Genomic DNA, 27,982 nt, shown 5'->3' with positions numbered 1-27,982 from the left:
ACATAGATTAGTCGTTTTTTGCCGATTATGTAAGATCCTTTGTATACCAACGAGAGAGTTTGAATTTGAAGCTTATTATTTCATACCAAAATTAACCTATTTTTTGCCTGTATTTGTAGGTAGTCTTAAGAGTAGGTCAGCTTTATTCACCACTAAGTACTCTGTGCAATTTATCTAAATAACAAGCTGATAATGGCCTGTAAGTTAGTACACATGAAAAAAGGTTTACACAAGAACACTAACCTGTATCTCCACATCGAACCCATCATTGGAGTCCATGACACCCTTAGCCAGCAGATAGGTGCAGACGCCTTCGAAGTCGTACTGCGCTCCGTCGAAGGTGTCGAGGTAAGAGTCACTCAGTCACCAAACGCGGGTGGTGCACGACCAGTTGCCGCTCTTGCACTCGCTAAGGACCGCAATATGATAATAAATAGAGTAAGAAAACACCAACCTGTATCTCCACCTCGAACCCATCATTGGAGTCCATGACGCCCTTAGCCAGCAGATAGGTGCAGACTCCTTCGAAGTCGTACTGCGCGCCGTCTATCTATGGTTCTTCTATGGTATAGTATGGTGTTTACATTAGGCTCAAGCACAAAATACTAACCTGTATCTCCACATCAAACCCATCATTGGAGTCCATGACGCCTTTAGCCAGAAGGTAGGTGCAGACTCCTTCGAAGTCGTACTGCGCGCCGTCTATCTATGGTTCTTGTATAGTATAGTATGGTGTTTACATTAGGCTCTAGCACAAAACGCTAACCTGTATCTCGACATCGAACCCATCGTTGGAGTCCATGACACCCTTAGCCAGCAGATAGGTGCAAACTCCTTCGAAGTCATACTGCGCTCCGTCTATCTATGGTTCTTCTATGGTATATTATGGTGTTAACGTTAGGCTCTAGCACAAAACACTAACCTGTATCTCCACATCGAACCCATCATTGGAGTCCATGACACCCTTAGCCAGCAGATATGTGCAGACTCCTTCGAAGTCGTACTGCGCTCCGTCTATCTATGGTTCTTCTATGGTATATTATGGTGTTAACGTTAGGCTCTAGCACAAAACACTAACCTCTATTTCCACATCGAATCCATCATTCGAGTCCATGACGCCTTTAGCCAGCAGATAGGTGCAGACTCCTTCGAAGTCGTACTGCGCGCCGTCTATCTATGGTTCTTCTATGGTATAGTATGGTGTTTAAGTTAGGCTCTAGCACAAAACACTAACCTGTATCTCCACATCGAAGCCATCATTGGAGTCCATGACGCCATTAGCCAGCAGATAGGTGCAAACTCCTTCGAAGTCATACTGCGCTCCGTCGAAGGTGTCGAGGTGGGAATCACCCCTTGCAGTTCACATAGAATAGGACACAAAACACCAACCTGTATCTCCACATCGAATCCATCATTGGAGTCCATGACGCCCTTAGCCAGCAGATAGGTGCAGACTCCTTCGAAGTCGTACTGCGCTCCGTCGAATGTATCGAAGCGGGAGTCGCCCTAAGTAGTCACATAAAATAGGACACAAAACACTAACCTGTATCTCCACATCGAACCCATCATTGGAGTCCATGACACCCTTAGCCAGCAGATAGGTGCAGACGACTTCGAAGTTGTACTGCGCGCCGTCTATCTATGGTTTTTCTATGGTATATTATGGTGTTTACATTAGACTCTAGTACAAAACGCTAACCTGTATCTCCACATCGAACCCATCATTGGAGTCCATGACACCTTTAGCCAGCAGGTAGGTGCAGACTCCTTCGAAGTCGTACTGCGCTCCGTCGAAGGTGTCGAGGTGGGAGTCGCCCCACGCGCCGCACAGGCCGGAGCAAACGCGGGTGGTGCACGACCAGTTACCGTTCTTACATTCACTGAGGAACACAAAAGTATGATAACAAGTAATTCTTTATTGAACAATTTGTCATTTTAATTAAAGTTAAACGCAGCGTGGGATGTCCACCCACAAGGTGGACCGACGACATCGTAAAGGTAGCAGGAAGGCGCTGGAGGCAGGCCGCTACCAACCGGGCAACATGGAAAGCATTGGGGGAGACCTATGTTCAGCAGTGAACGTGCTATAGCTGAAATGATCATGATGATGATAAATTAAAATGTAAGTAAAATTACACACACGCCTAAATTTTTTCACGGGAAAATAAGCTTATGTTACATACTGATGACTTCTTTGATTAAAAGTAAGATAGACATTACCAAACACTTGCGTTGGTCGCTACGCCAGCGCCTCGTCGACGTTGCACAGGCGCTGGCAGACGACGACATTCAGAAGAGGCAAGTCTAGGGGAAGTCCAAATATAACGGTTTGCGTTGAGATGCGACTTGGCACCTGCGTCCAGTATGATCCCGCCTCGCACTGGCAGCCCTACACTCGCCGCGTGACGTCACGCTCACCAGGTGTTGCACGCCTCCTGCATGCGGCTCCCGTCGGGGTAGCTGCGGCCGCCGTGGTGGCAGGGGCAGGCGGCGCGCGGCACGCACTTGTGGCGCCCGCCTCGCACTGGCAGCCCTACACTCGCCGCGTGACGTCACGCTCACCAGGTGTTGCACGCCTCCTGCATGCGGCTCCCGTCGGGGTAGCTAACCCATCATTGGAGTCCATGACGCCTTTAGCCAGAAGGTAGGTGCAGACTCCTTCGAAGTCGTACTGCGCGCCGTCTATCTATGGTTCTTGTATAGTATAGTATGGTGTTTACATTAGGCTCTAGCACAAAACGCTAACCTGTATCTCGACATCGAACCCATCGTTGGAGTCCATGACACCCTTAGCCAGCAGGTAGGTGCAGACGCCTTCGAAGTCATACTGAGCGCCGTCGAATGTATCGAAGCGGGAGTCGCCCCAAGTAGTCACATAAAATAGGACACAAAACACCAACCTGTATCTCCACATCGAATCCATCATTGGAGTCCATGACACCCTTGGCCAGCAGGTAGGTGCAGACTCCTTCGAAGTCATACTGCGCGCCGTCGAATGTATCGAAGCGGGAGTCGCCCCAAGTAGTCACATAAAATAGGACACAAAACACCAACCTGTATCTCCACATCGAATCCATCATTCGAGTCCATGACACCCTTAGCCAGCAGGTAAGTGCAGACTCCTTCGAAGTCGTACTGCGCGCCGTCTATGTATGGTTCTTCTATGGTATAGTATGGTGTTAACGTTAGGCTCTAGCACAAAACACTAACCTGTATCTCCACATCGAACCCATCGTTGGAGTCCATGACACCCTTAGCCAGCAGATATGTGCAGACTCCTTCGAAGTCGTACTGCGCTCCGTCTAAGGTGTCGAGATGGGAGTCGCCCCACGCGCCGCACAGGCCGGAGCAAACGCGGGTGGTGCACGACCAGTTGCCGCTCTTGCACTCACTGGGGAATGAAAAAGTACGATAGCAAGTATTTTATTTTATATTGAACAATATGTCATTTTTATTAAAATTAAACGCAGCGTGGGAAGTCCACCCACAAGGTGGACCGACGACATCGTAAAGGTAGCAGGAAGGCGCTGGCTGGACGCATGCCGCTACCTACCGGGCAACATGGAAAGCATTGGGGGAGGCCTATGTTCAGCAGTGGACGCCCTATGGCTGAGATGATGATAATGATGATGATTAAAAATAAAATATAAGTTAAATTACACACGTGCCTAAAATGTTTTACGGGAAAATAAGCTTATGTTACATACTGATGATGACTTGTTTGATTAAAAGATAGATAGACATTACCAAACACTTGCATCGCTGCGCCAGCGTCGCGTCGACGTTGCGCAGGCGTTGGCAGACGACGACGTTCGGAAGATGCAAGTCTAGGGGAAGTCCAAATATAACGGTTTGCGTTGAGTTGCGACTTGGCACCTGCGTCCAGTATGATCTCGCCTCGCACTGGCAGCCCTACACTCGCCTCGCACTGGCAGCCCTACACTCGCCGCGTGACGTCACGCTCACCAGGTGTTGCACGCCTCCTGCATGAGGCTCCCGTCGGGGTAGCTGCGGCCGCCGTGGTGGCAGGGGCAGGCGGCGCGCGGCACGCACTGGCAGCCCTACACTCGCCGCGTGACGTCACGCTCACCAGGTGTTGCACGCCTCCTGCATGCGGCTCCCGTCGGGGTAGCTACGGCCGCCGTGGTGGCAGGGGCAGGCGGCGCGCGGCACGCACTGGCAGCCCTACANCCATCATTGGAGTCCATGACACCCTTAGCCAGCAGATATGTGCAGACTCCTTCGAAGTCGTACTGCGCTCCGTCGAAGGTGTCGAGATGGGAGTCGCCCCACGCGCCGCACAGGCCGGAGCAAACGCGGGTGGTGCACGACCAGTTGCCGCTCTTGCACTCACTGGGGAATGAAAAAGTACGATAGCAAGTATTTTATTTTATATTGAACAATATGTCATTTTTATTAAAATTAAACGCAGCGTGGGAAGTCCACCCACAAGGTGGACCGACGACATCGTAAAGGTAGCAGGAAGGCGCTGGCTGGACGCATGCCGCTACCTACCGGGCAACATGGAAAGCATTGGGGGAGGCCTATGTTCAGCAGTGGACGCCCTATGGCTGAGATGATGATAATGATGATGATTAAAAATAAAATATAAGTTAAATTACACACGTGCCTAAAATGTTTTACGGGAAAATAAGCTTATGTTACATACTGATGATGACTTGTTTGATTAAAAGATAGATAGACATTACCAAACACTTGCATCGCTGCGCCAGCGTCGCGTCGACGTTGCGCAGGCGTTGGCAGACGACGACGTTCGGAAGATGCAAGTCTAGGGGAAGTCCAAATATAACGGTTTGCGTTGAGTTGCGACTTGGCACCTGCGTCCAGTATGATCTCGCCTCGCACTGGCAGCCCTACACTCGCCTCGCACTGGCAGCCCTACACTCGCCGCGTGACGTCACGCTCACCAGGTGTTGCACGCCTCCTGCATGAGGCTCCCGTCGGGGTAGCTGCGGCCGCCGTGGTGGCAGGGGCAGGCGGCGCGCGGCACGCATTTGTTAGCGCCCGCGTCAAGCACGAAGCCCGCCTTGCACTGGCAGCCCGGCCGGCACTCCGCGCTCGTGGTGGAAGGCGGTAGATGCATGTTCTGGTGAGGTATAAGTGAATAGATTCGAATTAAATTTAAAAAAGACGCTAGCGTCTAGACGCCGACCCCAAATAATGGGAAAAAGAGCTAGGGAAAATAAGAAGATGTTAGTATAAAAGACACTAGCGATTTTCGAACGTCATCGTCATGCCTGCGCCCGCGCATCGTCAACGCAGCGCTTGCTCAATGTCAACGCGATGCCAATGTTGAGAGGCTGCCGAATCTACTTTCACACTGATTGTACCCGAACGCCAACGCTGTGGTTCGCACTGCGTCAACGCTGCGCACGCGCTGGTGAAATGACGACTTTCAAAAGACAGTAATGGAGAGGCATTAATAACTGTACTGTATGCAACAACACTTGATGCAACACCACTCTAATTTGACACAAATCATACAAAATGTGTAGAGGAATATATTTACGCTTTTTGGTTTCTACGTCCGCGTCTGCCAACCGTAACAATATGTATAATAGGAATGAAGTGCAAACCTTGCAAGTCAACGGCTCGGCGACCATACAAGTGGTGAACTCCATGTGGTTGGCGGCGCTGCAGTTGGAACGTAGATCTTCCGCCGGAGGATAGTTCTGGATGTCTGAGTCGGTTGCCGGCACGCACTCCCATCGTGCGCCCACGCAGGTACTAAATAAAAACTTATTTTAATACACATTTAACGTATATTTTTGCTTAAATATACAAGAATTCTGTAAGGTATAGGTACTTACAGAGTAAATACAAATGAGTAGGTCATCTTCATAGAATATAGAGGGGATGAGAACATAGAACGCACCGAACGCGCCCCATACGTATTGGCGAGCTCACATGCAAACTGCGCTTGGTGCGTTTCTATGAAGATGACCTACTCATTTGTATTTACTCTGTTACTTATACCAGGCCTGTTCATCTCCGCGAGTTTACATCGAAAACAAAACACACACGATGGCCCNGCGGCACGCACTGGCAGCCCTACACTCGCCGCGTGACGTCACGCTCACCAGGTGTTGCACGCCTCCTGCATGCGGCTCCCGTCGGGGTAGCTACGGCCGCCGTGGTGGCAGGGGCAGGCGGCGCGCGGCACGCATTTGTTAGCGCCCGCGTCAAGTACGAAGCCCGCCTTGCACTGGCAGCCCGGCCGGCACTCGGCGCTCGTGGTGGAAGGCGGTAGATGCATGTTCTGGTGAGGTATAAATGAATAGACTCGAATTAAATTTAAAAAATACGCTAGCGTCTAGACGCCGACCCCAAATAATGGGAAAAAGAGCTAGGGAAAATAAGAAGATGTTAGTATAAAAGACACTAGCGAATTTCGAACGTCATCGTCATGCCGGCGCCCGCGCATCGTCAACGCAGCGCTTGCTCAATGTCAACGCGACGCCAATGTTGAGAGGCTGCCGAATCTACTTTCACACTGATTGTACCCGAACGCCAACGCTGTGGTTCGCACTGCGTCAACGCTGCGCACGCGCTGGTGAAATGACGACGTTCAAAAGACACTAATGGAGAGGCCTTAAGAACTGTACTGTATGCAACAACGCTTGATGCAACACCACTCTAATTTGGCACAAGACATACAAAATGTGTAGAGGAATATATTTACGCTTAGAAACCAAATTTCTACGTCCGCGTCTGACAACCGTAACAATATAACAGCTATGAAGTAGGTACAAACAAACCTTGCAAGTCAGCGGCTCGGCGACCATACAAGTGGTGAATTCCATGTGGTTGGCGGCGCTGCAGTTGGAACGTAGATCTTCCGCCGGAGGGTAGTTCTGGATGTCTGAGTCGGTTGCCGGCACGCACTCCCATCGTGCGCCCACGCAGGTACTAAATAAAAACTTATTTTGATACACAACGTATATTTTTGCATAAATATACAAACTGATTGGCCTACTTATTCACACGATCAGGAAACAATAGGGGCGTTTAGCGGAAAAAAGCGCTTGAAAGCAAAATGGCGACGCAGCGGTAAGCGCTGTCACTGCTAAAAAATGAATGAAACACGTCACTTTTGAAGTTAGCAAACGTGTCCTCGTCGAAAACTGCCGTAGCGATCGCTATTTTGCTTACAAGCGCTTCCAAGCGCTTTTTTCCGCTCAACGCATGCGGTATAAATACTTACCATAGTTCTCTCTCGCGTCTGCCAGGCCTGACCTCTTTGTAGCCGGCGTCGAACTTCATGCCCTTATGGTTGCAAGGGCACAGACCTTTCGGCACGCAAGTGTTCTTATCATCGAGGACCTGCGATAGTAAAGATACACATCTAAGTACATCCATCAAATGAAATCTTAAAGAAGCTTCACCTGGAGTCCTCAATCACAGAGGAACTGGCTATCTTACCTCCTTTACTTTAGTAAGGAATGAATAAGCATGAAATCAAAGTTGACGTAATAGTTATTTAGAAAAACGCTTTTGGTAACGTTGACGTCAAAGCTCAAATCAGCCTTTTGTGAAACGGCAGCCATCACTAGATCGATAAAAGTCCATTCGCGTTCACTGTATTGTGCGTCCCTCTCTCACACACCAGGAGCCTGGTACGAGTGAGCGAGACGGCCTACCTGTCCGGGCGGGCAGGCGCATCCCTCCACGCAGTACGGTTTGCAGTTGCTGCTGGCAGACAGCGCCACGTCGGTGCAGGTCCGCTCGCAACCGTATAAGCACGCTACATATCGTGCGTCACTTTCTCGCACACCAGGAGCCTGGTACGAGTGAGCGGGACGGCCTACCTGTCCAGGCGGGCAGGCGCATCCCTCCACGCAGCAAGGCTTGCAGTTGCTGGTGGCAGACAGCGCCACGTCGGTGCAGGTCCACTCGCAGCTGTATGAGCACGCTACATGTCGTGCGTCCCTCTCTCGCACACCAGGAGCTTGGTACGAACGAGGGAGATGGCCTACCTGTCCAGGCGGGCAAGCGCAGCCCTCCACGCAGCAGGGCTTGCAGTTGCTGCTGGCAGACAGCGCCACGTCGGTGCAGGTCCGCTCGCAGCCGTATAAGCACGCTACATGTCGTGCGTCCCTCTCTCGCAGCCAGGAGCCCGGTACGAGTGAGCGGGACGGCCTACCTGTCCAGGCGGGCAGGCGCAGCCCTCCACGCAGCAGGGCTTGCAGTTGCTGGTGGCAGACAGCGCCACGTCGGTGCAGGTCCGCTCGCAGCTGTCCGCGCATACTGTGTACTCCTGGCCGCCGGTGCATTGCAGTTCTGTATCAACAAAAATGATAGACTAAATAAAAATTAATAGGAGACTAATGTCCGTTTTCACCATCAATCCCTAATTTTTAAGTGACCCCTACTATGAAAACAAAATTCCTGTTGTGGTAACACACAGGGGTAGGGTTCACTTTTAGGGATTGATGGTGAAAATGAGCATAAACAAGGTATAAAAAATTCTACATCAATACGAATTTTTTCCATCAATGAAGGCTATCATGTTTGCGCTCGCCTTTTGGAACCACTGACAAGTATGATCCTGATACAATGTTTTTTCTCCAAAGAAAAGGACGTGAACCATCAGTGACATAAGACAGCATCTTTCGCCCGCTCACCAGTTGGCACCACTGGCACACCTGTGCTGTATTGTGTCACTCACCACACTCCTTGACGTTGTAGCGCCACTGCAGCAGCACGCCGCTCTTGGCGCAGGCCATGGCGTAGTCGCCGAGCAGCGGGCACAGGCAGCGCGCCGCGTCGCCGCCGCACGCGCACATGTCGTACAGGCACGCTTCGTAGTGCGCTTCCACGTCCACGAACCAGTGGCATTCTAAAATAACCAGTCAAGTATCAGTCACATCACATCCCCAAGCAGGTTTTAGATTTAGGAACCCCCAAGGAAAACGCAAACGTGGTCGCCCCAAACAAACTGCGGCGCACTGTAGCAGACGAGGAGAAGAAAATCGGCAAGACCTGGAGCGAGATCAAACGCAAAGCTCAAGACCAAACGCGATGGAGGACTGTTGTGTCTGCCCCATCTAGGGGACATCGGACATTAAGTCAAGTACATAATTCGACGACGTTACGAGTCGACGATATTAAATGCCACAGATACACCGCCATAGCTCAAAACACGCCCGAAAAACTCGTGCTTCAACGCCGCTTATAAACACTCTGGCTAACAATCACCGAGAATCGTCGTGAAATGCACCGTTAAAAAAGTAAAAAAACAACTAACCACTCTAAAAAGAGACCGCATGCAAAATTACATTCAGAAAAAAGCTACATGTTACGTAATATTTAAATCTATTGAAGAATCAGAAATAAAATCATAAAAACATGACATTTGACTGTGGTGTAAACTACTGTACAAGAACGAAGTGGAAAGCAAAACATATTCATTCTCACCTTCAAATAGCTTGCTCTTCAACTTGCTGCAGTACTTCTCAGCCATTTCCTTATTCTGAACGTTTGCTTTGCAAGGGTGCTCGGGTTCCTTAGTGCTCAAGTCTTCGCAGAACTCCCTGGTCTTCCATTTGTTCGCGAACGCGAGGGTAGACTGCTCTACGTCGCCTTCGGGAGTCAAGAAGTCGTCGCTTTGTTTCAAGTTGAAGGTTCCACATAAACCCTATGAACAAGGAGTTAACAAAATAAATGTTACAGACAAATGTACACATCCGGCTCGAAGGACCAAAAGTAGGGTGCTTTTCTTGTCATATATGTATTTGGATTTAGAATAAAAAATCTTGTTATATCTTACTTTGGTCTTGCCCTGGAATGATGGCGGTACGTCGACAAACACTCTGGTGTTGCCATCCCACCAGATATCCACTTTCAGAGGCAGTTGCACTGGAAACAAACGCGTATTATTTAGTATAGATTAGGATATAGGATTCTAATGGGGAAACAATTGTTCAAATCGGTCCAGTAGTTTAGGAGTGTATTCAATACAAATAAACAATCAAATCTTTCTTTATAATATTAGTGTAGACTATAATATACAAAAAAAGTTACCAATGATAAACAACGAAGAAGCGGCTCGAATCCTGATCTGTCCCACGTTGACGGGAAGTGCAGACACCTCTTTCCCATTGACAAGAATCAGTCCTCCTTGCTTCAGGTGGATGTCGGCGCCGTCGTACCTGAGGTTCACGGCTTTCGTGCAGGACGGCCTGCCCTCGCCCTTGTACGGTGTTAGGTTCATTTCCTAGGTAATATTTATTTATTTATTTATTTATTTATATATTGATAGACATTAGAAATGTATTTTGGTTAAATGAAGAAGTTTAAAGATTGAGTGTTTAGAAGACTTAAAAATTTCATTTCAGGAGCAATATTATTGAAAATCTTATTCAAAAAGCTTCATTGGAGGCTAAGGTGGGAAACTGTAGTGGGATAAAAGACCAACAGCTGAGTTTATTTATGACCTAGACTGAAACTCATGTTCACAAATCTGAATTCCGAGATCACAATAAGTATTAACCAAATAGACAAGTTAAAGAATCGGCGTTTAAGCACCAACCTAAAAATCTGTCAATAAATGACATTACACCATCGTTATGTGCATGTACATGTACATACACAAGTAAAGCTCACTCGCCTTCGTGAATTGCAACCACTACAAAGTAAACTAAAGTTAAAAACCGGTGAGTTACCTCAGTAATAGCTCCCGAACACGCAACGTTTTCCACTTCAACCGTGATATTGTTAGTCTGCAGTAAGGTGTACGTGCAGTGTCCCATGAAGTCGTATCTTTGCCCGTCGAAGGTCGTATAGTGAGGGTCGCCCACGGCACTGCAGCGCGCGCCACAAGGCACCTGAGTGCACTTCCACTCGCCTGCTTGACATGTGCTGGTAAAGGAAGGCTGCTTTTAGGGTGAGTTTCAGTCGAAAAACTATACTTACGAGCAAAAGTATGGCATCACCCCCTTGTGTTTTGTACCGAGCGATCTTAAGAACTGAATGACTATGTATGTATCTTTGGTATCAATTTAAAGTTTATAATATTACCTTTAAAATGGTACAATTTTTATTTGTCTCATATTAGTCATTAATTTTTTGTGATCGCTCGAAACAAATAGGGTGATTCCATATTTTTGCTCGCGAGTGTAGTAATAGCTATGGAATTAGAACTTCTTTTAAAATAAAAAATCGATTACTGCTTGCTTTACAAAAAAGGAATTACAAAAAAAACTTACATTTGACTTTTCTGAACTTGTCTACACTACACGTTTTCGCGTCTCGTTTCTACGTTTGATGCATCAATACAGTTCAAAAGACCTTTCTTTTCTTTAATTTTCTTCGAGAGCATTGATTACTTCTTTTTGATCAGCCACCGGTATACGAAAGACGCTATAGATCGTTTTATCCATGAAGACGCGCCCCACCAATGTTTGGTCGAGGGAAGCGCGGGGTGCGGGGAGTTTGATCCGAGCAATCCGAACGTCATTATTGCAGTGTGCGTGTGCACTCATGGATAATTTAGCGTGTACCGATAACACTCAAACGTTAGCGGAAGAATGGTGGGGCGCGTCTCCGTAGATTAAACGATCTATGATAAAGCTAATAATTTTGACAATTTATGCAGTTGTAATTATTTATAATTATGTTAAGTCCGTTCTGTTGTTTACACATATTAAAGATACGGAATCTGGACGTTAATGCAGGTTTAAAGACAAGCAAAACGTGTACTAGACGGTTGCCAAAACTCACCAACTGTTGCACTCCTTAGGTATAACAGACCCAGGCTTGAAGCTCCTGTTCCTCAGTCTGCACGGACAGTCTTCCTTCTGGACGCACTTGCCTCCTTCCAGCAGTAGGCCTTCGGGACAGAAGCAGCCTTCGATGCAGGTGGCGTTGTCGGCCTTTGAGGCCACTTGCGGAAAGGAGCAGCTGGGCTGGGAGTCTGGCCCGCAGACCTTGTAGATTTTACCGTCGGGACAGGTTTTGGCTGTGGAAAGAAGATCAATGTAGCTGACTTTTATGTAGCTTACAAAAAGTGCGAAAATTGATATTTTAACACGTTCAGTGACACCGATTTGCACGGAGAGTTCACGTAAATCGTAGGCGGCATCAGAAAAGGCATCATGAAACTCGTAGTGGTAATAACCACGGTAAGACATCATACAGGTACAGAATTTATGTACCTTGCCCTTGTTTTATGGAGAGTCGAGGGTAAACGCGCTATGGGCAGAGCAATTGGTCTAACGTCGTGATTAAAGCTAGTGAACGTAGAATACATCTAGCCCTCTACGCACATAGATGACGATCATTGATCACAGTCCTCAGCAACGAAGGACACAAGAAAAAAATTATCGCTAGATGGAAAGGGACTTATAAAGATGAAAGCTTACAAAATTTCTGTATTTTATTCTAATTATTCGTTGTTAAAGTTGCTATTCGTCTAATCAATTGGATTCACTTATCTAAAAAGTATTCGTGACTTACGGCAAGTGTCGGGGTCTCTCCAGAACTTCATTTCTTCCACTCCATGTCGTAAGCACTCCTTAGCAAACACAGAAACCGTGCTGCAAGCGCATTCCTCGGGATCTGAAAACAGGAAATATTGAACCAAAACCATAAATCGATGAGTCATTTAAATTAATCAGCATAACTTTGTTTTATCTGATCGAGAAGCCTTACCTTGACTATCTTTACAAGCGCAGTAGTCTTCTTGGCAAGCTTCTAGCAACAGGGTCACGTCCATAACCTGATAAAAGAATCACATGAGAGTTCAGTTACTTTTTGGTGATCTTTGTTTATTGTTATTTGTAAAAAAAAGACAATTAGGTAACTTTATTTCCATTGCCCAGTACCCATAGTATGTACAATTCCTGCTTATTTTGGAACTAGATGGCGCAATGTAAAATACGTCGAAGGAATTATTTGACTGGCTGACATGCATGTTCCTCAGTGATGGCACTTATGCACACTGTTCTATGTGCAAAGTTTGAAATAAAATAATAATGTCAGCCAAAAATGACACCCAGAGTAGCCAAAAAGTTATTCAACCTTATTCCAATTGTAACATTGTAACAAAGATGCGTTACGAACTTTTTGGCAACTTTGGGTATCACGAACTATTTGACGCTGCCTGTACTGTACATTTTTGTTGCTAAATAGCACCTGTTACAACGACAAAGGATGCTAGTGTTTAGCTTGATTGTCTGCGGGGCTACTCCGAAAAAACGTTATCCGAAGTTTCGATTGTTGCCATCCCTCTCACACAAAGCGAGATGCCAGCATGGGCGACGGTGACAGATAGACCCGAAACTACGTAAACAGCGTTTCGGAGTAGCCCCCTGTACCTTCGAGCACTTGCGGAACTTGTCCTTGCTGAATATCCTGGCGCAGAACAGCTGGGCCTTCTTCTTGGCGTCGTCGGGCTGCGCCGCGCAGTGCGCCGCGTCGGACGGGCTGCCTTCGCAGATGTCTGAGCGAGTTCAACAATATTTTTACTTAACACGTTAGCTGCCACCCCGGTAACCGAACCCCTACCTACATTACCTACATTTGACCGGGGTGGCAGCTAACGTGTTAAACAAACCTTTCTCAAATCAAACTAGTCTATAGCCGTGACGTAAACGAGCAAAAACTACAAAAGTGACGACCTAGGTACGCTACTAAAAATAGTCACTATCTACGTCAGCACTAGAAGAATTTGAAAACATCATGGTACATCAAAGTATTTAATTTTTGTCTTATTAACACATAACTAATTCAATAGGCTAGTTTACTAAAAAAATTTTTTTAGTCCGTCAATTTTAATATAAAAAAATATTGGACACGTATGTATATTTTTAATTGTCAATCAAACAAATAATTGCAAAGTTATAGTGCGTTGAAGTTCCGCGCGATGTCACAAAGTGCTGCACTTTTACGCACTCACTGATGTCACAGGCCTTTTCTTTAGAACTTTGGCACGCTTTATCTCTTTACATTTTCATTAGTTTTAAAAAGTGAAAAATACGTGTCGATTAGTTTTTGATAAGTTAACTGACGGACTAATTAAAACTCTTGCTTTTTTACCCAGGAAACATCCCTATTCGCCGAATGCCAAGAGTTACAAGATTTTATTTTCAAACCAACCTTGTTCCTGAGGATTGGGCAATGAATCATCAATAACTTTATTACTGATATTAAATATGAAAAAGATTCAACTAATTACCTCCAATTTTGTTAAGCTGCCAGGACGACGCCATAGCAGCCTTGGTCTTGGCACGGGATCCCTCTCTGGTGACCAGGTCATCCTCCGGGTTGCTGTTGAGAGTGCCGCACAGGCCCTCTGTGTTGTTCCATAGCAGGACTGAACCTTCCACTAAGATGATATCCTGCAAAAGGGATATTTTGATATAAATGGTGAATTTTGGTGGATGATATCAAAGTAAGTAATTGCTAATATTCTTCTTCTTCGTCGCTACACTCTTGCCAGAGTGGTCGTGGTCGTCACACCAGGTCCGGTGGCAAGTCTCACAATCCGTCGCCATTCCTCCCGCACTGCAGCCTTTCTTGTGCACTCGAATTTTATTGCTAATATTAAATGCTACTATCGCAGCTGGTGTCAGTTTAAGTAGCGCTAAAATAAGATACGAGAGAATATTCTTCTCTGCATGGTTAAAGAAAAAAGTGTGAGAGAAACAGGCGTTCTAATAGGATAGTCGGGGTGCGAAGCCCTGAGGCGCAAAATTAAATCTGTTTTAATTTTAGGATCATGTTGCCTGTTTGCCTCCACGGCTACACGACGGATCAATCTTTAAAAACACCTAATTTAATGCAAATGTATCTCAGAACGGAACTATTCCCACATCTCGTTCCCACCGTTGCAACTCCTGTGTAGCCAGGATCTACAGCTTCATCGCCATAAAAAACCCAACCAATAAAGGTCAAGTTTATCCCGGGGGAAAGTTAAACTGTCATTGGAACCGCAACGAAATGTATCTCAGAAGTGGCAAAATCACTAATTTTAAAATTTCGAAGCCGGGATCGGGATGAGGCGCTTGGTGCTGCGGATCGACAAGCTGCTGTCTTCTATATTATATTTAAAGTCCATCTTACGTTGGTGTCCCACTTGAGTGACTTGGTGACTAAATTGACGACGACATAGGCCCAGAACAGACGGTGAAACGCAACTGCAACGAAACTGCAACTTTCTGATGATTCTTATGAATGAAACTGAAACTGAAAGTTTCAAACTGGTCGCGTCATGTGTGGTCTCTCAACGGACGCTATGGCAGAAACTTAGGTGCAACTCAAAAGTAACTAGCAGTTGCAGTTTCGTTGCAGTTGCGTTTCACCGTCTATTCTGGGCCATAGTCAGCCGGCATGGCTACACGGATGCCTGGTAGCGACGCCGGGATCAGGATGAGGCGCTTGGTGCTGCGGAACGATACGCTGCCGTCTTCTATATTATATTAAAGTCCATCTTACATTGGTGTCCCACTATTTAACTTACGTTGGTGTCCCACTTGAGCGCCAGGCCGGCGGCGTCCAGATTGACGACGACGTAGTCGGCGGGCATGGCTACTCGAATACCTGGTAGCGACGCCGGAATCGGGATGAGGCGCTTGGTGCTACGGAACGACACGCTGCCGTCTTCTGCAGGACAATAAAATTCAGTTATTAAAGAGTTCGTTCGTTCGTTTCAGCCAAATTATGTCCACTGCTGGACAAAGGCCTCCTCCCCAAAGAATTTCCATAACGACCGGTCTTGCGCTGCCCGCATTCAGGTCCACACTAAGTTTTCCGGCCCGTGGTACTCGAGAAAGTTTCTGCCCCAGCGGTCATCAGCTCTGCGATCTATGTGCCCCACCCACTGCCTCTTTATTTTAGCCATTCTGCGGGTTATGATGGTCATTATGTTTTCCTGACTCGCTGTTTCAATCACGCAGGGAAACTCCGAGCATAGAACGTAGTATTGTCATATTAAATTACTAAACTACCTACTTAAACATAATTAATTAACTAAAGATTTGAATCGATATCTGACTGCTGCAGCTTCTGAAATATGAACCTTATCTCTGGTACAGTCAAAACTTACAATCGGTCAATACCACTTTTGAATGCAAAAAATAGTCAAAAGTGATTTTGACTGATGCCCATGGTCAATATCACTTTGGACTGATTTTTCCAATCAAAAGTGGTTTTGACCAAAGGCGTTAGTTAAAATCACTTTTTTTGATCAATTTGAAAAGTTTTGACCGTCAAAACTCATTTGACTGTAACATCTCTAACCAACTGGGTTACTTTCGCTTACCCGGATGCATAGACAGGGTATAGGACTTCTCCTCCAAGTAGATGGTGATCTCCGATGGGCAGTAAGCGCGCGCGCACGCGCCGGGCCGCACCGCCACCGTGTATTTGTGTTCAAGCGCGTCGCGGACCAGAATGTGCTGGCATTGCGATTTGAAGCTACGGGGAAGGTGTTAGGGGTGGTTTTTAATGAGGGCTATCGTTTTTATACTCAACAGTTGGCACCCCTGGCGATTGACAGAACCTTACTCTACAGTGGCGCCATCTTGATGAGTGCAAATGCGACAGTCCTCCTACCACTTTCGCGCTCAACAGTTGGCGCCACTGTCTTCGCTACTAGCAAGTGAAAGGACCTTACTCTACAGTGGCGCCAACTGGTGAGCGCTAAAACGATAGCCCTCATTGTAAATAGTGTGCATATTATTTTCTCATCAATGAGGGTTTTCGCTAACGAAAAATCCGCCAGATGGCAATACGTAGACGCGAGGTCCAAATGCTGCATGTTTGGTTATTTTTGACATGACATTGACAGATATGTCAAAATCCACCATTCCACCAATCACGCAGCAATCAGACCCCACATCCACGTCCCGCCATCTAGCGGATCTTTCATTCGCGAAAACCCTCATTGATGTGTTTCAGATTATCTTTCAGGGGGCGTAGTGTGAGTTTACATCAAGCGTATTCGGTAGCGAATGCGTCAAAAAATCTATGAATGAAGATTTTAGTTCTTGAAAGTATCCGCTAGGGGCGCCGCGCTGTACAATCCGTCATACATTTAATGTATTTTTTACAAATACAAATATTTTATTTATGCAAACACACCGTTTACGCATACACTTTCAAATACAATTGGTAACAACTCGATATCGAATACGTTTAAACTCACACTAAGTCCCCAGATAACGTTTTTACAACGCGTCGAAAAAAACGCTTACCTTAGAGCATAAATACGAAAATTTGTGAGAGGATGAAGAATTATTACTTCCAATCAAAAATTTACGGGTTGTTAACTTGCATAAAACGTGAATAAATTGAACAGATCAGCATTATATTTTAAAGATAGAAATAGATTTTTATTATTTAAAACCTACCTATAAATCTTTCCATCAAAGGTCTTATAATGCTCGCCGGCCCAGGTCAAGCAAGTGCCCCCTTTAGGAGTCAAGTCCTGCACCACCATTTGCGTAGAATGTCCACCAGAGCCGTACGAGCCACCTCCCGACCCGTGCGACCCTTGGCCGAAGGTCGCAGACCCGTGGTGCGACCCGTAGGACCCTTCCGACCCACCGCTAGCACCGCCGTGGGTGTGACTTGAGGATGACCAGCTGTGGCTTTCGTAGTGGCTCTACAATAGAAATTAAGATATTTTAATACGAAATTCTAACGCTTAATTGCAGATTTACGATTGAAGAAATATTCTCCAATGAATCTAAGCTTTTTTAAGTCTACGTGGCTTTAGGAATAAAATTGACAAAATTACTTACGCTGTAGTTTGTAGGAGTAACGACAAAGACGTCATCTGAAACAACGAATAATCACTTACATAAAGTATTGAACGCATACCAAATAGTACAACACATTGAAAATCAAATTTCTTCCTAGCATTAAGCCTAGGCGCCAACCACCGACTTTCTGTCGGCCGATAGTAGGGCCCGATTATCATTGTATGAAATCGAAATCGGAGTAATGTGCACACTTCCATACATGCTCATACTGATTAACTGTCCAACTAAAATATCGGCCTACTAAAAGTCGGTGGTCTGCGCTTAGGCTAAGATTAATTAACCTTCTAACTAACAACTAAATTTAATTAAACTTCTAACAGTCGCCGAAGCAACTGTACCCGCCGAAACGAATCAAAGAAAGGCTGACAAACTTACTGAAGACACAGTGCGGTATTGGCTGCGGCTGGTACACTCCAGTCGAGTACAGGCAAGTGTACAGTTCCGCTCGCGGTGAACTGTACGTAGATCCACAAGGACAGTTCAACTTGCACGAGAACTTCTAACAGTCGCCGAAGCAACTGTACCCGCCGAAACGAATCNACTGACAATTAGTATGGTCCTGATACAACGTATTTTCTCTAAAGATAAGAATGTGAACCACCAGCGACATAAGACAGCCTTCTTTCGCATAACCGCTCACCAGTTGGCACCACTGGCACACCTGTGCTGTATTGTGTCACTCACCACACTCCTTGACGTTGTAGCGCCACTGCAGCAGCACGCCGCTCTTGGCGCAGGCCATGGCGTAGTCGCCGAGCAGCGGGCACAGGCAGCGCGCCGCGTCGCCGCCGCACGCGCACATGTCGTACAGGCACGCTTCGTAGTGCGCCTCCACGTCCACGAACCAATGGCACTCTATGGAATAACCAATCAATTTAGTGTCAGTCACATCACATCACATCCCTTAGCAGGCTCTAGTTTGAAACCCCCGAGAAAAACGCAAACGTGGTCGCCCCAAACAAGCTGCGGCGCACTGTAGCAGACGAGGAGAAGAAAATCGGCAAGACCTGGAGCGAGATCAAACGCGAAGCTAAAGACCGAACGCGATGGAGGACTGTTGTGGACGCCCTCTGCCCCATCTAGGGGACATGGGACATTAACGGCCGAATACTGAAACGCCATTTAAATATTTGACGGCTTCTCAAATAGTTAAGCAGCTCCTAAACTTACATTTCGCATACTCAAAACAATATCTGAGCAGTTCTCAATTTTTAAGCACCTCTCAAATTAAGTTGCACTCAAACGCCACTTAAATGAATTTTCGCATACTAAAACGCCATTCAACGCTAAGCATTACTCAAACAACTGTCAAATACGCAGTGCGGTATCGGCTGCGGCTGGTACACCCCGGTCGAGTACAGGCAAGTGTCAGTTCCGCTCGCGGTGAACTGTACGTAGATCCAGAAGGACAGTTCAGCTTGTACGAGAACTTCTTACAGTCGTCTAAGCAACTGTACCTCCTGAAATGGATCAAAGAAAGACAAACTTACTGAAGACACAGTGCGGTATCGGCTGCGGCTGGTACACCCCGGTCGAGTACAGGCAAGTGTCAGTTCCGCTCGTGGTGAACTGTACGTAGATCAAGAAGGACAGTTCAACTTGCAAGAGAACTTCTCGCCGTCACCAAAGCAACTGTACCCGCTGAAATGGATCAATGAAATACAAACTTTCTGAAGACACAGTGCGGTATCGGCTGCGGCTGGTACACCCCGGTCGAGTACAGGCAAGTGTACAGTTCTGCTCGCGGTGAACTGTACGTAGATCCAGAAGGACAGTTCAGCTTGCACGAGAATTTCTCGCCGTCACCGAAACAACTGTACCCGCTGAAACGAATCAAAGAAAGGCTGACAAACTTACTGAAAACGCAGTGTGGTATCGGCTGTGGTTGGTACACCCCGGTCGAGTACAGGCAAGTATACAGTTCCGCTCGCGGTGAACTGTACGTAGAGCCTGAAGGACAGTTCAGCTTGCACGAGAACTTCTAACAGTCGCCGAAGCAACTGTACCCGCTGAAATGGATCAATGAAATACAAACTTACTGAAGACACAGTGCGGTATCGGCTGCGGCTGGTACACTCCGGTCGAGTACAGGCAAGTGTACAGTTCCGCTCGCGGTGAACTGTACGTAGAGCCTGAAGGACAGTTCAGCTTGCACGAGAACTTCTCGCCGTCGCCGAAGCAACTGTACCCGCCGTTGAAAGCCAGCTTTCGCACGTCACACACGCTGGCAGCTGGAAGCAGAAAAACAGTTCAGATTTTTGTCACTGTTAAAAACACTGGTCTTTGTGTACTTATTTAAAACACTCATTAGGTACATGACCTAAGCGATGAATTAAGTTAACTCATCTAAAATGCCTGAATCTGTTAATATTGAATGAAGACCCGAACCTTCGACTTTATTCTGGAGTTGGAGTTTTTGTAGACTCACCATACTGGCACTGCGGTCCCCTAAAGTCCTCGGCACACTGGCAGGTGTTGAGCGCAAGACACACGCCTCCGTTCTCACAAGGCGGCGTGCATTCCGGCAGGCAGTCCGGTATAGAACCCAGAACTTTCAACACCAATGTCTGAAGTGGGATTTTTGTAAACTCACCATACTGGCACTGCGGTCCTCTAAAGTCTTCGGCACACTGGCAGGTGTTGAGAGCAAGACACACGCCCCCGTTCTCACAAGGCGGCGTGCATTCCGGCTGGCAGTCCGGTATGGTTGTGAAGTCAGCGCGCGTCGGCTGCCACTGGCCTTCGTTGCACCGCATGTTGGCAACAGTGGACCCGTCGATAAACTTGTGGCCCGCCATGCATTTTATTGTGCAGAAACTGGAAATTATTCTCGTGTTACAATGCTGCAATGTGATGAATTTTGGATAAATAAGAAGCTTTTTATCGCAGGGTTATAAGACAAAAATAGCAAAGAATTTGTAGCAAAAAGTTGATTTCACATTGTACAGAGGTACATTGTACAGACGTAGTTGTAATAGGCTAGTTTGCAACAAAAATTTAAGTAACAGCGTATTGATCTAAAGGCTGTAAGTGGCTGTATTGTCAGAGTTGGGAAGACTCTTGACAAGAATTCTCTCTCCCTGGCAGGTGTAACTAGTTGTTGTTTAAAAAAATCATAGAAAGCTAAGGTCTCTTTAAAATGTCTAATTTGAAATAGCTCTTAGACCGCTTTCACATCAGGCGATAGAAACGCGACAGTAGCACGGCAGCGGCGCTTTTAGAATGTGAAGGCAGACATCTGCTGTCATATAGCATGCAATTATTTATCAGCAGGGCGCCTATCGCGCGTTTGTCGCGCTGCTAAAGTCGCCAAATGTGAAAACCCTTACTCAGAGGAGCAGTTCCTATGGGAGTTCATGGGCAGCGGCGGGTGCATCAGGCACGGCTTCTTCTCGAACTCGCAGTAGTTGCCGCTGTGTTGGCCGGGCCCTGCAGGTGTAACTGGTGGATGTTTAACAAAGTGTAGCCTTACTCCGAGGAGCAGTTCCTATGGGAGTTCATCGGCAGCGGCGGATGGACTAAACATGGCTTCTTCTCGAACTCGCAGTAGTTGTCGCTGTGTTGGCCGGGCCCTGCAGGTGTAACTGGTGGATGTTTAACAAAGTGTAGCCTTACTCCGAGGAGCAGCTCCTATGTGAGTTCATGGGCAGCGGCGGGTGGACTAAGCACGGCTTCTTCTCGAACTCGCAGTAGTTGNCCGGTCGAGTACAGGCAAGTATACAGTTCCGCTCGCGGTGAACTGTACGTAGATCCAGAAGGACAGTTCAGCTTGCACGAGAACTTCTCTCCGTCGCCGAAGCAACTGTACCCGCTAAAAAAGAAATGCTATCAAACTTACTGAAAACGCAGTGCGGTATCGGCTGTGGTTGGTACACCCCGGTCGAGTACAGGCAAGTATACAGTTCCGCTCGCGGTGAACTGTACGTAGAGCCTGAAGGACAGTTCAGCTTGCACGAGAACTTCTCGCCGTCGCCGAAACAACTGTACCCGCCGTTGAAAGCCAGCTTTCGCACGTCGCACACGCTGGCAGCTGGAAGCAGAAAAACAGTTCAGATTTTTGTCACTATTAGAAAAAACTGTTTTTGTGTTATTTAAAATTACTAATATTTAAAACACTCATAAGGTACATGCGATGAATTAAGCTAACTCTTTTAAAATGCTTGAATCTGTTAATGCAGGATGGAGCTCAGAACCTTGTATTCTTCTTAGTTCTTGTAGACTCATACTATTTTACTTGTTACCTAAAGTCCTCGGAACACTAGCAGTTGTGAGACACACGCCTCCATTCTCTCGCAGCGGCGTGCACTCGGGTTGGCAGTTCAGGATGGAACTCAGAGCCTTCAACTATAAAATCTGGGTTGAGGGTTTTAAAGACTCACCATACTGGCACTGAGGTCCTCTAAAGTCTTCGGCACAATGGCAGGTGTTGAGCGCGAGACACTCGCCTCCATTTTCACAGGGCGGCGTGCACTCGTTTTGGCAGTTCGGGATGGAGCCCCGAACCTTCGACTCTAGTCTGAAGTGGGAGTTTTTGTAGACTCACCATACTGGCACTGCGGTCCCCTAAAGTCTTCGGCACACTGGCAGGTGTTGAGAGCAAGACACACGCCCCCGTTCTCACAAGGCGGCGTGCATTCCGGCTGGCAGTCCGGTATGGTTGTGAAGTCAGCGCGCGTCGGCTGCCACTGGCCTTCGTTGCACCGCATGTTGGCAACAGTGGACCCGTCGATGAACTTGTGGCCCGCCATGCATTTTATTGTGCAGAAACTGGAAATTATTCTCTTGTTACAATGTGATGAGTAAAAATAAAAAGCTTTTGTCGCAGGGTTATAAGACAAAAATAGCATAGAATTTGTAGCAAAAAGTTGATTTGACATTGTACAGACGTAGTTGTAATAGGCTAGTTTGCAACAAAAATGTAACAGCGTATTGATCTAAAGGCTGTAAGTGGTTGTATTGGCAGAGTTGGGAAGACTCTTGAATTCTCTCTCCCTGACAGGTGTAACTAGTTGCTGTTTAAAAAAGTAATAGAAAGCTGTCTAAGGTCTCTTTATAATGTCTAATTTGAAATAGCCCTTGGACCGCTTTCATATTAGGCGTCAGAAGCTCGACAGTAGCACGGCAGCGGCGCTTTTAGAATGTGAAGGCAGACATCTGCTGTCATATGGCATGAAATTATCAGCAGGGCGCATGTCGCGCGTTTGTCGCGCTGCTAAAGTCGCCTAAATGTGAAAACTCTTACTCCGAGGAGCAGTTCCTATGGGAGTTCATGGGCAGCAGCGGATGGACTAAACATGGCTTCTTCTCGAACTCGCAGTAGTTGCCGCTGTGTTGGCCGGGCCCTGCAGGTGTAACTGGTGGATGTTTAACAAAGTGTAGCCTTACTCCGAGGAGCAGTTCCTATGTGAATTCATCGGCAGCGGCGGATGGACTAAACATGGCTTCTTCTCGAACTCGCAGTAGTTGCCGTGGAAGTTGGCCGGGCACTGGCAGGTGTTCGTCGCCACGCAGATGCCGTTGTTCTTGCATTCGGGGAAGCATTTTGCTGTTAAAAGAACATGAAGAATTAAATCTTGATTGTACCTAGAGTTAAGACTTGCCACTAGCTAGCTTTGGATACTTTGCTGTTGCTGTTCAAATGAACATAAAATATTGTATTCAGAATCTATTACTGGAAATCCATGCAGCATTATCAGATGTTCCCGAAATCCCGATATCCAGGATGTACTGGACTTTGAATCGTCTATTGTTATTTTAAACCTATTCCAGTTAGTTTTAACATTGACCTGCATATTGCACTATCTGCGCGTGCGCCAGTCCCGCGCTATCAGCCGTTTAGGGTTATATGGGTCGCTCGTAGGTGTGGGAAGGTCGCTATGTGCCCTGCGAGTCGCATGAACGTTGAATTTGCTCTACGCATTATTTACGCGTTTTCCTCAAACGCAGATTATGAGTTTCAAAACTTTTGGAGAATGAAACTGAAAAAATATAATCAGTCTATTCTAGATAGATTGGAAGCATTATAATTATTCTTCTAACTTCAAGTTAGAAGAAAACATTATAATTTTGTTGTTGAAAAACTTAATACTCAACAATATTACTACTAATTTAAATAAAATTAATTAATAACGATCGTGTTTTCGCCAGATTTCAGCATTTCATTTAAGTCAATACGAAAATTCCTTAAAAAATTGAGTAAGTACATAGGCTAAATCAGGCTAAACTTGAAACATAGGCTAATTTCGAAAACAGAACATTAAAATAATGGTGAAAAAGTTACAGCTCATTACCTAACTCATCCAGTTAACATAACTATACCTTCATACGTTAGTTTCTCATTTATTTAAATAAAAATTCGCACATTCAAAGCTTCATCCGGCAACGGATTTGCACTGGTTTCCGCTGGGGCAGATAGCTCGGCCTACGCCAACGATAATGTTGACTACTGACTACTAATATTATCTAGGTAATAAACTAGTATTATATTATCTGTGGTAATAATTTAGAAACCACACAAATAACATTCATCAGGACGTAGGTGGTGTTTACGATGCATCCTAATCGCTTTTTCGGAAAGTTTGCTATCAGAGGAAAACAAAAACATAATAAATAATTTTGTTTAATTAGATCTCTTGCCACATAATAATAACAAAGAAAAATATGAGCCCAGTAGGTATTTGGCTACACTTTCCAGTGTATGTAGTATTGTTATTCAGATAGTCTACCATGGCAATCCTAGACAAAGTAACAATCGGGATAGTTTTAACTTCGAAATCGCTAGATTGGTAGGTATTGAAATACCTAAGCCCGGCCAAAGAGCGGGAATCGTTGAATTCTTGCAAAATAATGAGGTTACCTACTCGTTAATTAATAATTTGATTAAATAATTTGATAAATGAAACAGCATCAAACATTAAAATCCGTGTTGCTGTAGGTACATGTATGTCTATGCAATCGAGTACTAAATAATGATTTAGGTAAGTAGGTACATTAAATTTTATAGAATATTGAAACTCACCCTGGTAGGGCCGATTGGCACTGTTCTGGAAGTCCTGGTATGAAGGCCTGAAACATACAAAATTTAATGAAAACGAAGAATTACAAATATTACAATACATAATAGGTAGCCTAGAAGACNAGCTTCTGTATAAGGCCTATAGTGAGGGGCCACGTTTCCGAGCCATAAGTCTACCTACCTACCTTGAATTACCTAAGCCCGGCTAAAGAGCGGGAATCGTTGACTTCTTGCAAAATAATGAGGTTACTCGTTATTTAATAATTTGATTGAATAATTTGATAAATGAAACAGCATCAAACATCAAAATCCCTGTTTTTTGCTGTACATAATATGTATGTCTATGCAATTTTTTGCTGTACATAATATGTATGTCTATGCAATCGAGTGCTAAATAATGATTTAGGTAAGTACATTAAATTTTATAGAATATTGAAACTCACCCTGGTAGGGCCGATTGGCACTGTTCTGGAAATCCTGGTATGAAGGCCTGAAACATACAACATTTAATGAAAACGAAGAATTTTATTACAAATATTACAATACATAATTACTAGATNTAGAAGACAGTTTTCAGCAAAATCTGGAGAAACCTTCAGTTATTTTCATAAGTGGATAATTTTGGGAGTAAAAAAATAGCGCGCCATTTTTTGTAACATTTTTAAGGTAAAGTAAAAAAATGCAGCAAAGGAAACAACGAACAAACTTATTTTGATAACATAAAATATTCTTACAAATATTTACGCTGCATAATACGTTCAAAAATATTTAATCCAAAAATAAGATATGTTAAATTATTAAGAGACTGATAGAATATTAATACCAACCCATGGCCATAACCGTAGCTGGTGTCCCAAGTCTTTTTCTCTCCGTATGGGGAATAACCATTTTTGGTCCCAGCGTATCCAGTTTTGGTGCCAGCATATCCCGTTTTCGTGCCAGCATAACCGGTTTTGGTGCCAGGATATCCAGTTTTAGTACCCGCATAACCAGTCTTAGTGCCAGAATAACCGGTTTTTGTACCGGAGTACCCGGTTTTAGAGAACTGTTGATGTTTTAAATATGCAGGCACGTATGCCGGAGCCCCCACATCCGATTGCCTGCAATAGAATCAACAACAGATGATACGACTTTGATAGATGAGATGATACCTGCCTATCGGTTATTTATCATTTCATTATAAATGTTGTGATCAAGATTTTCAAATTTGAAAAATAAACAAGTACCTATGTAAGTAAATCATTAGAATTTTCAGCCGACAAAATGTTTGATCGATTTATGTAAAGTAGGTACCTACAGATTATAGTTTATTCACGTTTAACTTATCTTAATCATAAATGAGTAAATACTCACGCATCTGGAAATTCTCCATATCCTCCACTGCACAAACATATACCACACAGGAAAACTAAACTATGTATAACAAATCGCATTTTATGAAACTGATTTCATAGCTATTTCATACGAATTAATAAAATATAAAAATCTGTTGCTTGCTCTGGTGCCGCAAGCTGCACTGAATCCTAAACAGTTTGATGATATTATGTTATCTCTTGTTATTATATAAATCAGGAAATTCCGAGCTATAACATCCTCCCAGGCCAACGGATGTGGCTGCAAACACTGATTTAGGTGCCTAATTTTTGTTTAAAAATTGCACAGATAAAATCCCGTAGTAAGACTTTCAAAATATTTCCTTGGCCCATTAGGAGAAAAGGCGGGAAACCACAAATGTCAAAGCCACGGACGTAAAAACTTCGCAAAAACTTTTGAATTAATTCTTACATTATTTAATTTTTACAATGCCACCAAGAAAGCGCAATAAAACGGGAAAAATAGCTCAGGTAAAGACTAACATAAGTATGATAAATGTTAACTCATTTCCCTAAAAAATAAATTTTATTAGTCACGTGTAGTATTCCAGTGTCAAAATTGTTAAATCCCATTATTATCGCTATATTATTATCAGTTCTTTTAGTAACCACATGCAACAAAATTGTTTAAATAATAATATGTTAGAGACTATCTATTCGACCTTAATATTTTATTGAATGTCTATCCGCCTTAAACATTTAAGTATCAAAAGTCATAATATTGCTGATAATCTTTGGCTGAATAAATTTATTAATTTCAGAAAAAGCACATTACTATGAGGCTCATGGCTATCAGTCTGAAAGTGGACAAGTATATTTACAAAAACAAAGTTATAACTGTTCCTCAAGCTCAAATGTATTTGGATGAAGTGGCGTCTATCAAGTCATTATGTTTGGGAGATGCGCGATCTCTACAGGTAAGAATATTGGCATATTAAGTATTGTTTAATTTGTTTTAGCAAGATGTAATTTTAACCAAAGTTCCTATGAAAACTGTTAATTAAACGTTCACAATGTCTTTTAAACTTATAAGCGCTCTCTTTACCATCTATTCAGTCCAAGAGTTATTTGTTATTCAAACAACTTTGAGACACATAGCACCGTAGTGAAAATGAGTTGAGAACACGTGGTTTCCATAACATTTGAATTTAAAAACTTTATAATATTCTTACAGGTTTGCGAAAAGCTTACACGTTGTATGAAAGGCATTATTGAAGAGCAGGAAACTAATTATGTTTTACATCACCAATCTAGTGATGTTTTAGAAGACACAGAAACTTTTATGGACAGTCATCATTCCAATAATCTACACTCCACATCACCTGTTTACTCCTTGGCAGACGACGATTTAACTGAAATGGATGAAGAAATACCCATACCAAATAATATTCAAGTTGAAACAAACAATGGCGATTATGATAAAGAAGTTACTAATAAAGAAATCAACGTTGGTTCAAAGAAAACAGTCCGTTTTTGTATTAACGACGAAACAAATGCTGAACATGCTTATGAGCAAGCAGTTCTTGTAGCCCCTAATAACCTCATCAATACAGATTCTATTGAAGATAATAATTCTCGTAATCTTAACAACGATGTGGACAACGAACTGATAGATGTAATAGTGGACTTGACTTTAGATGATACTCAACAAGTCACTGAAGATTTGTGTTCCCAAAGTATACTTAAAAATATGAATGTAACTGAAACATCAAATAGTTTCAATCAAGATTTTGTGCATGATACTTGTGGCCAGGATATGGCAGAATTTGATAGAGAAATCATAAACTTAATAGAACCTGAAGCCCAAA

The 27,982-nt window shown here is 44.8% G+C and overlaps 1 protein-coding gene across 1 annotated transcript; it reads right to left on the bottom strand.

Moving 5' to 3' along the window:
- Nucleotides 1–355: 355 nt before the first annotated feature.
- Nucleotides 356–26,316, bottom strand: LOC114359500 (SCO-spondin-like). Its single transcript, XM_028313925.1, has 35 exons — nucleotides 26,155–26,316; nucleotides 25,629–25,901; nucleotides 24,805–24,851; nucleotides 23,172–23,331; nucleotides 22,330–22,553; nucleotides 21,625–21,816; nucleotides 17,766–17,800; nucleotides 17,373–17,626; nucleotides 16,283–16,437; nucleotides 15,482–15,624; nucleotides 14,198–14,360; nucleotides 13,338–13,462; nucleotides 12,673–12,739; nucleotides 12,478–12,579; nucleotides 11,743–11,980; nucleotides 10,686–10,881; nucleotides 10,045–10,237; nucleotides 9,791–9,879; nucleotides 9,439–9,658; nucleotides 8,690–8,860; nucleotides 8,165–8,301; nucleotides 7,830–8,081; nucleotides 7,226–7,344; nucleotides 6,780–6,930; nucleotides 4,929–5,107; nucleotides 4,227–4,353; nucleotides 1,700–1,753; nucleotides 1,544–1,639; nucleotides 1,390–1,506; nucleotides 1,235–1,315; nucleotides 1,079–1,174; nucleotides 923–1,018; nucleotides 611–706; nucleotides 455–550; nucleotides 356–409 (listed from the first exon to the last, which is right to left on the bottom strand). The coding sequence occupies exons 1-35, from the start codon at nucleotides 26,232–26,234 to the stop codon at nucleotides 356–358; spliced, it is 4,878 nt and encodes a 1,625-aa protein (XP_028169726.1). The 5' UTR covers nucleotides 26,235–26,316.
- Between the last annotated feature and the right edge of the window lie 1,666 nt (nucleotides 26,317–27,982).

Source organism: Ostrinia furnacalis, unplaced genomic scaffold (genome assembly GCF_004193835.3).
Source record: "Ostrinia furnacalis isolate ACB-3 unplaced genomic scaffold, ASM419383v2 OfSCF4439, whole genome shotgun sequence".
Taxonomy (NCBI): domain Eukaryota; kingdom Metazoa; phylum Arthropoda; class Insecta; order Lepidoptera; family Crambidae; genus Ostrinia; species Ostrinia furnacalis.
Note: the sequence above shows the minus strand (reverse complement) of the source record. Positions and strands in the feature narration are given on the sequence as shown.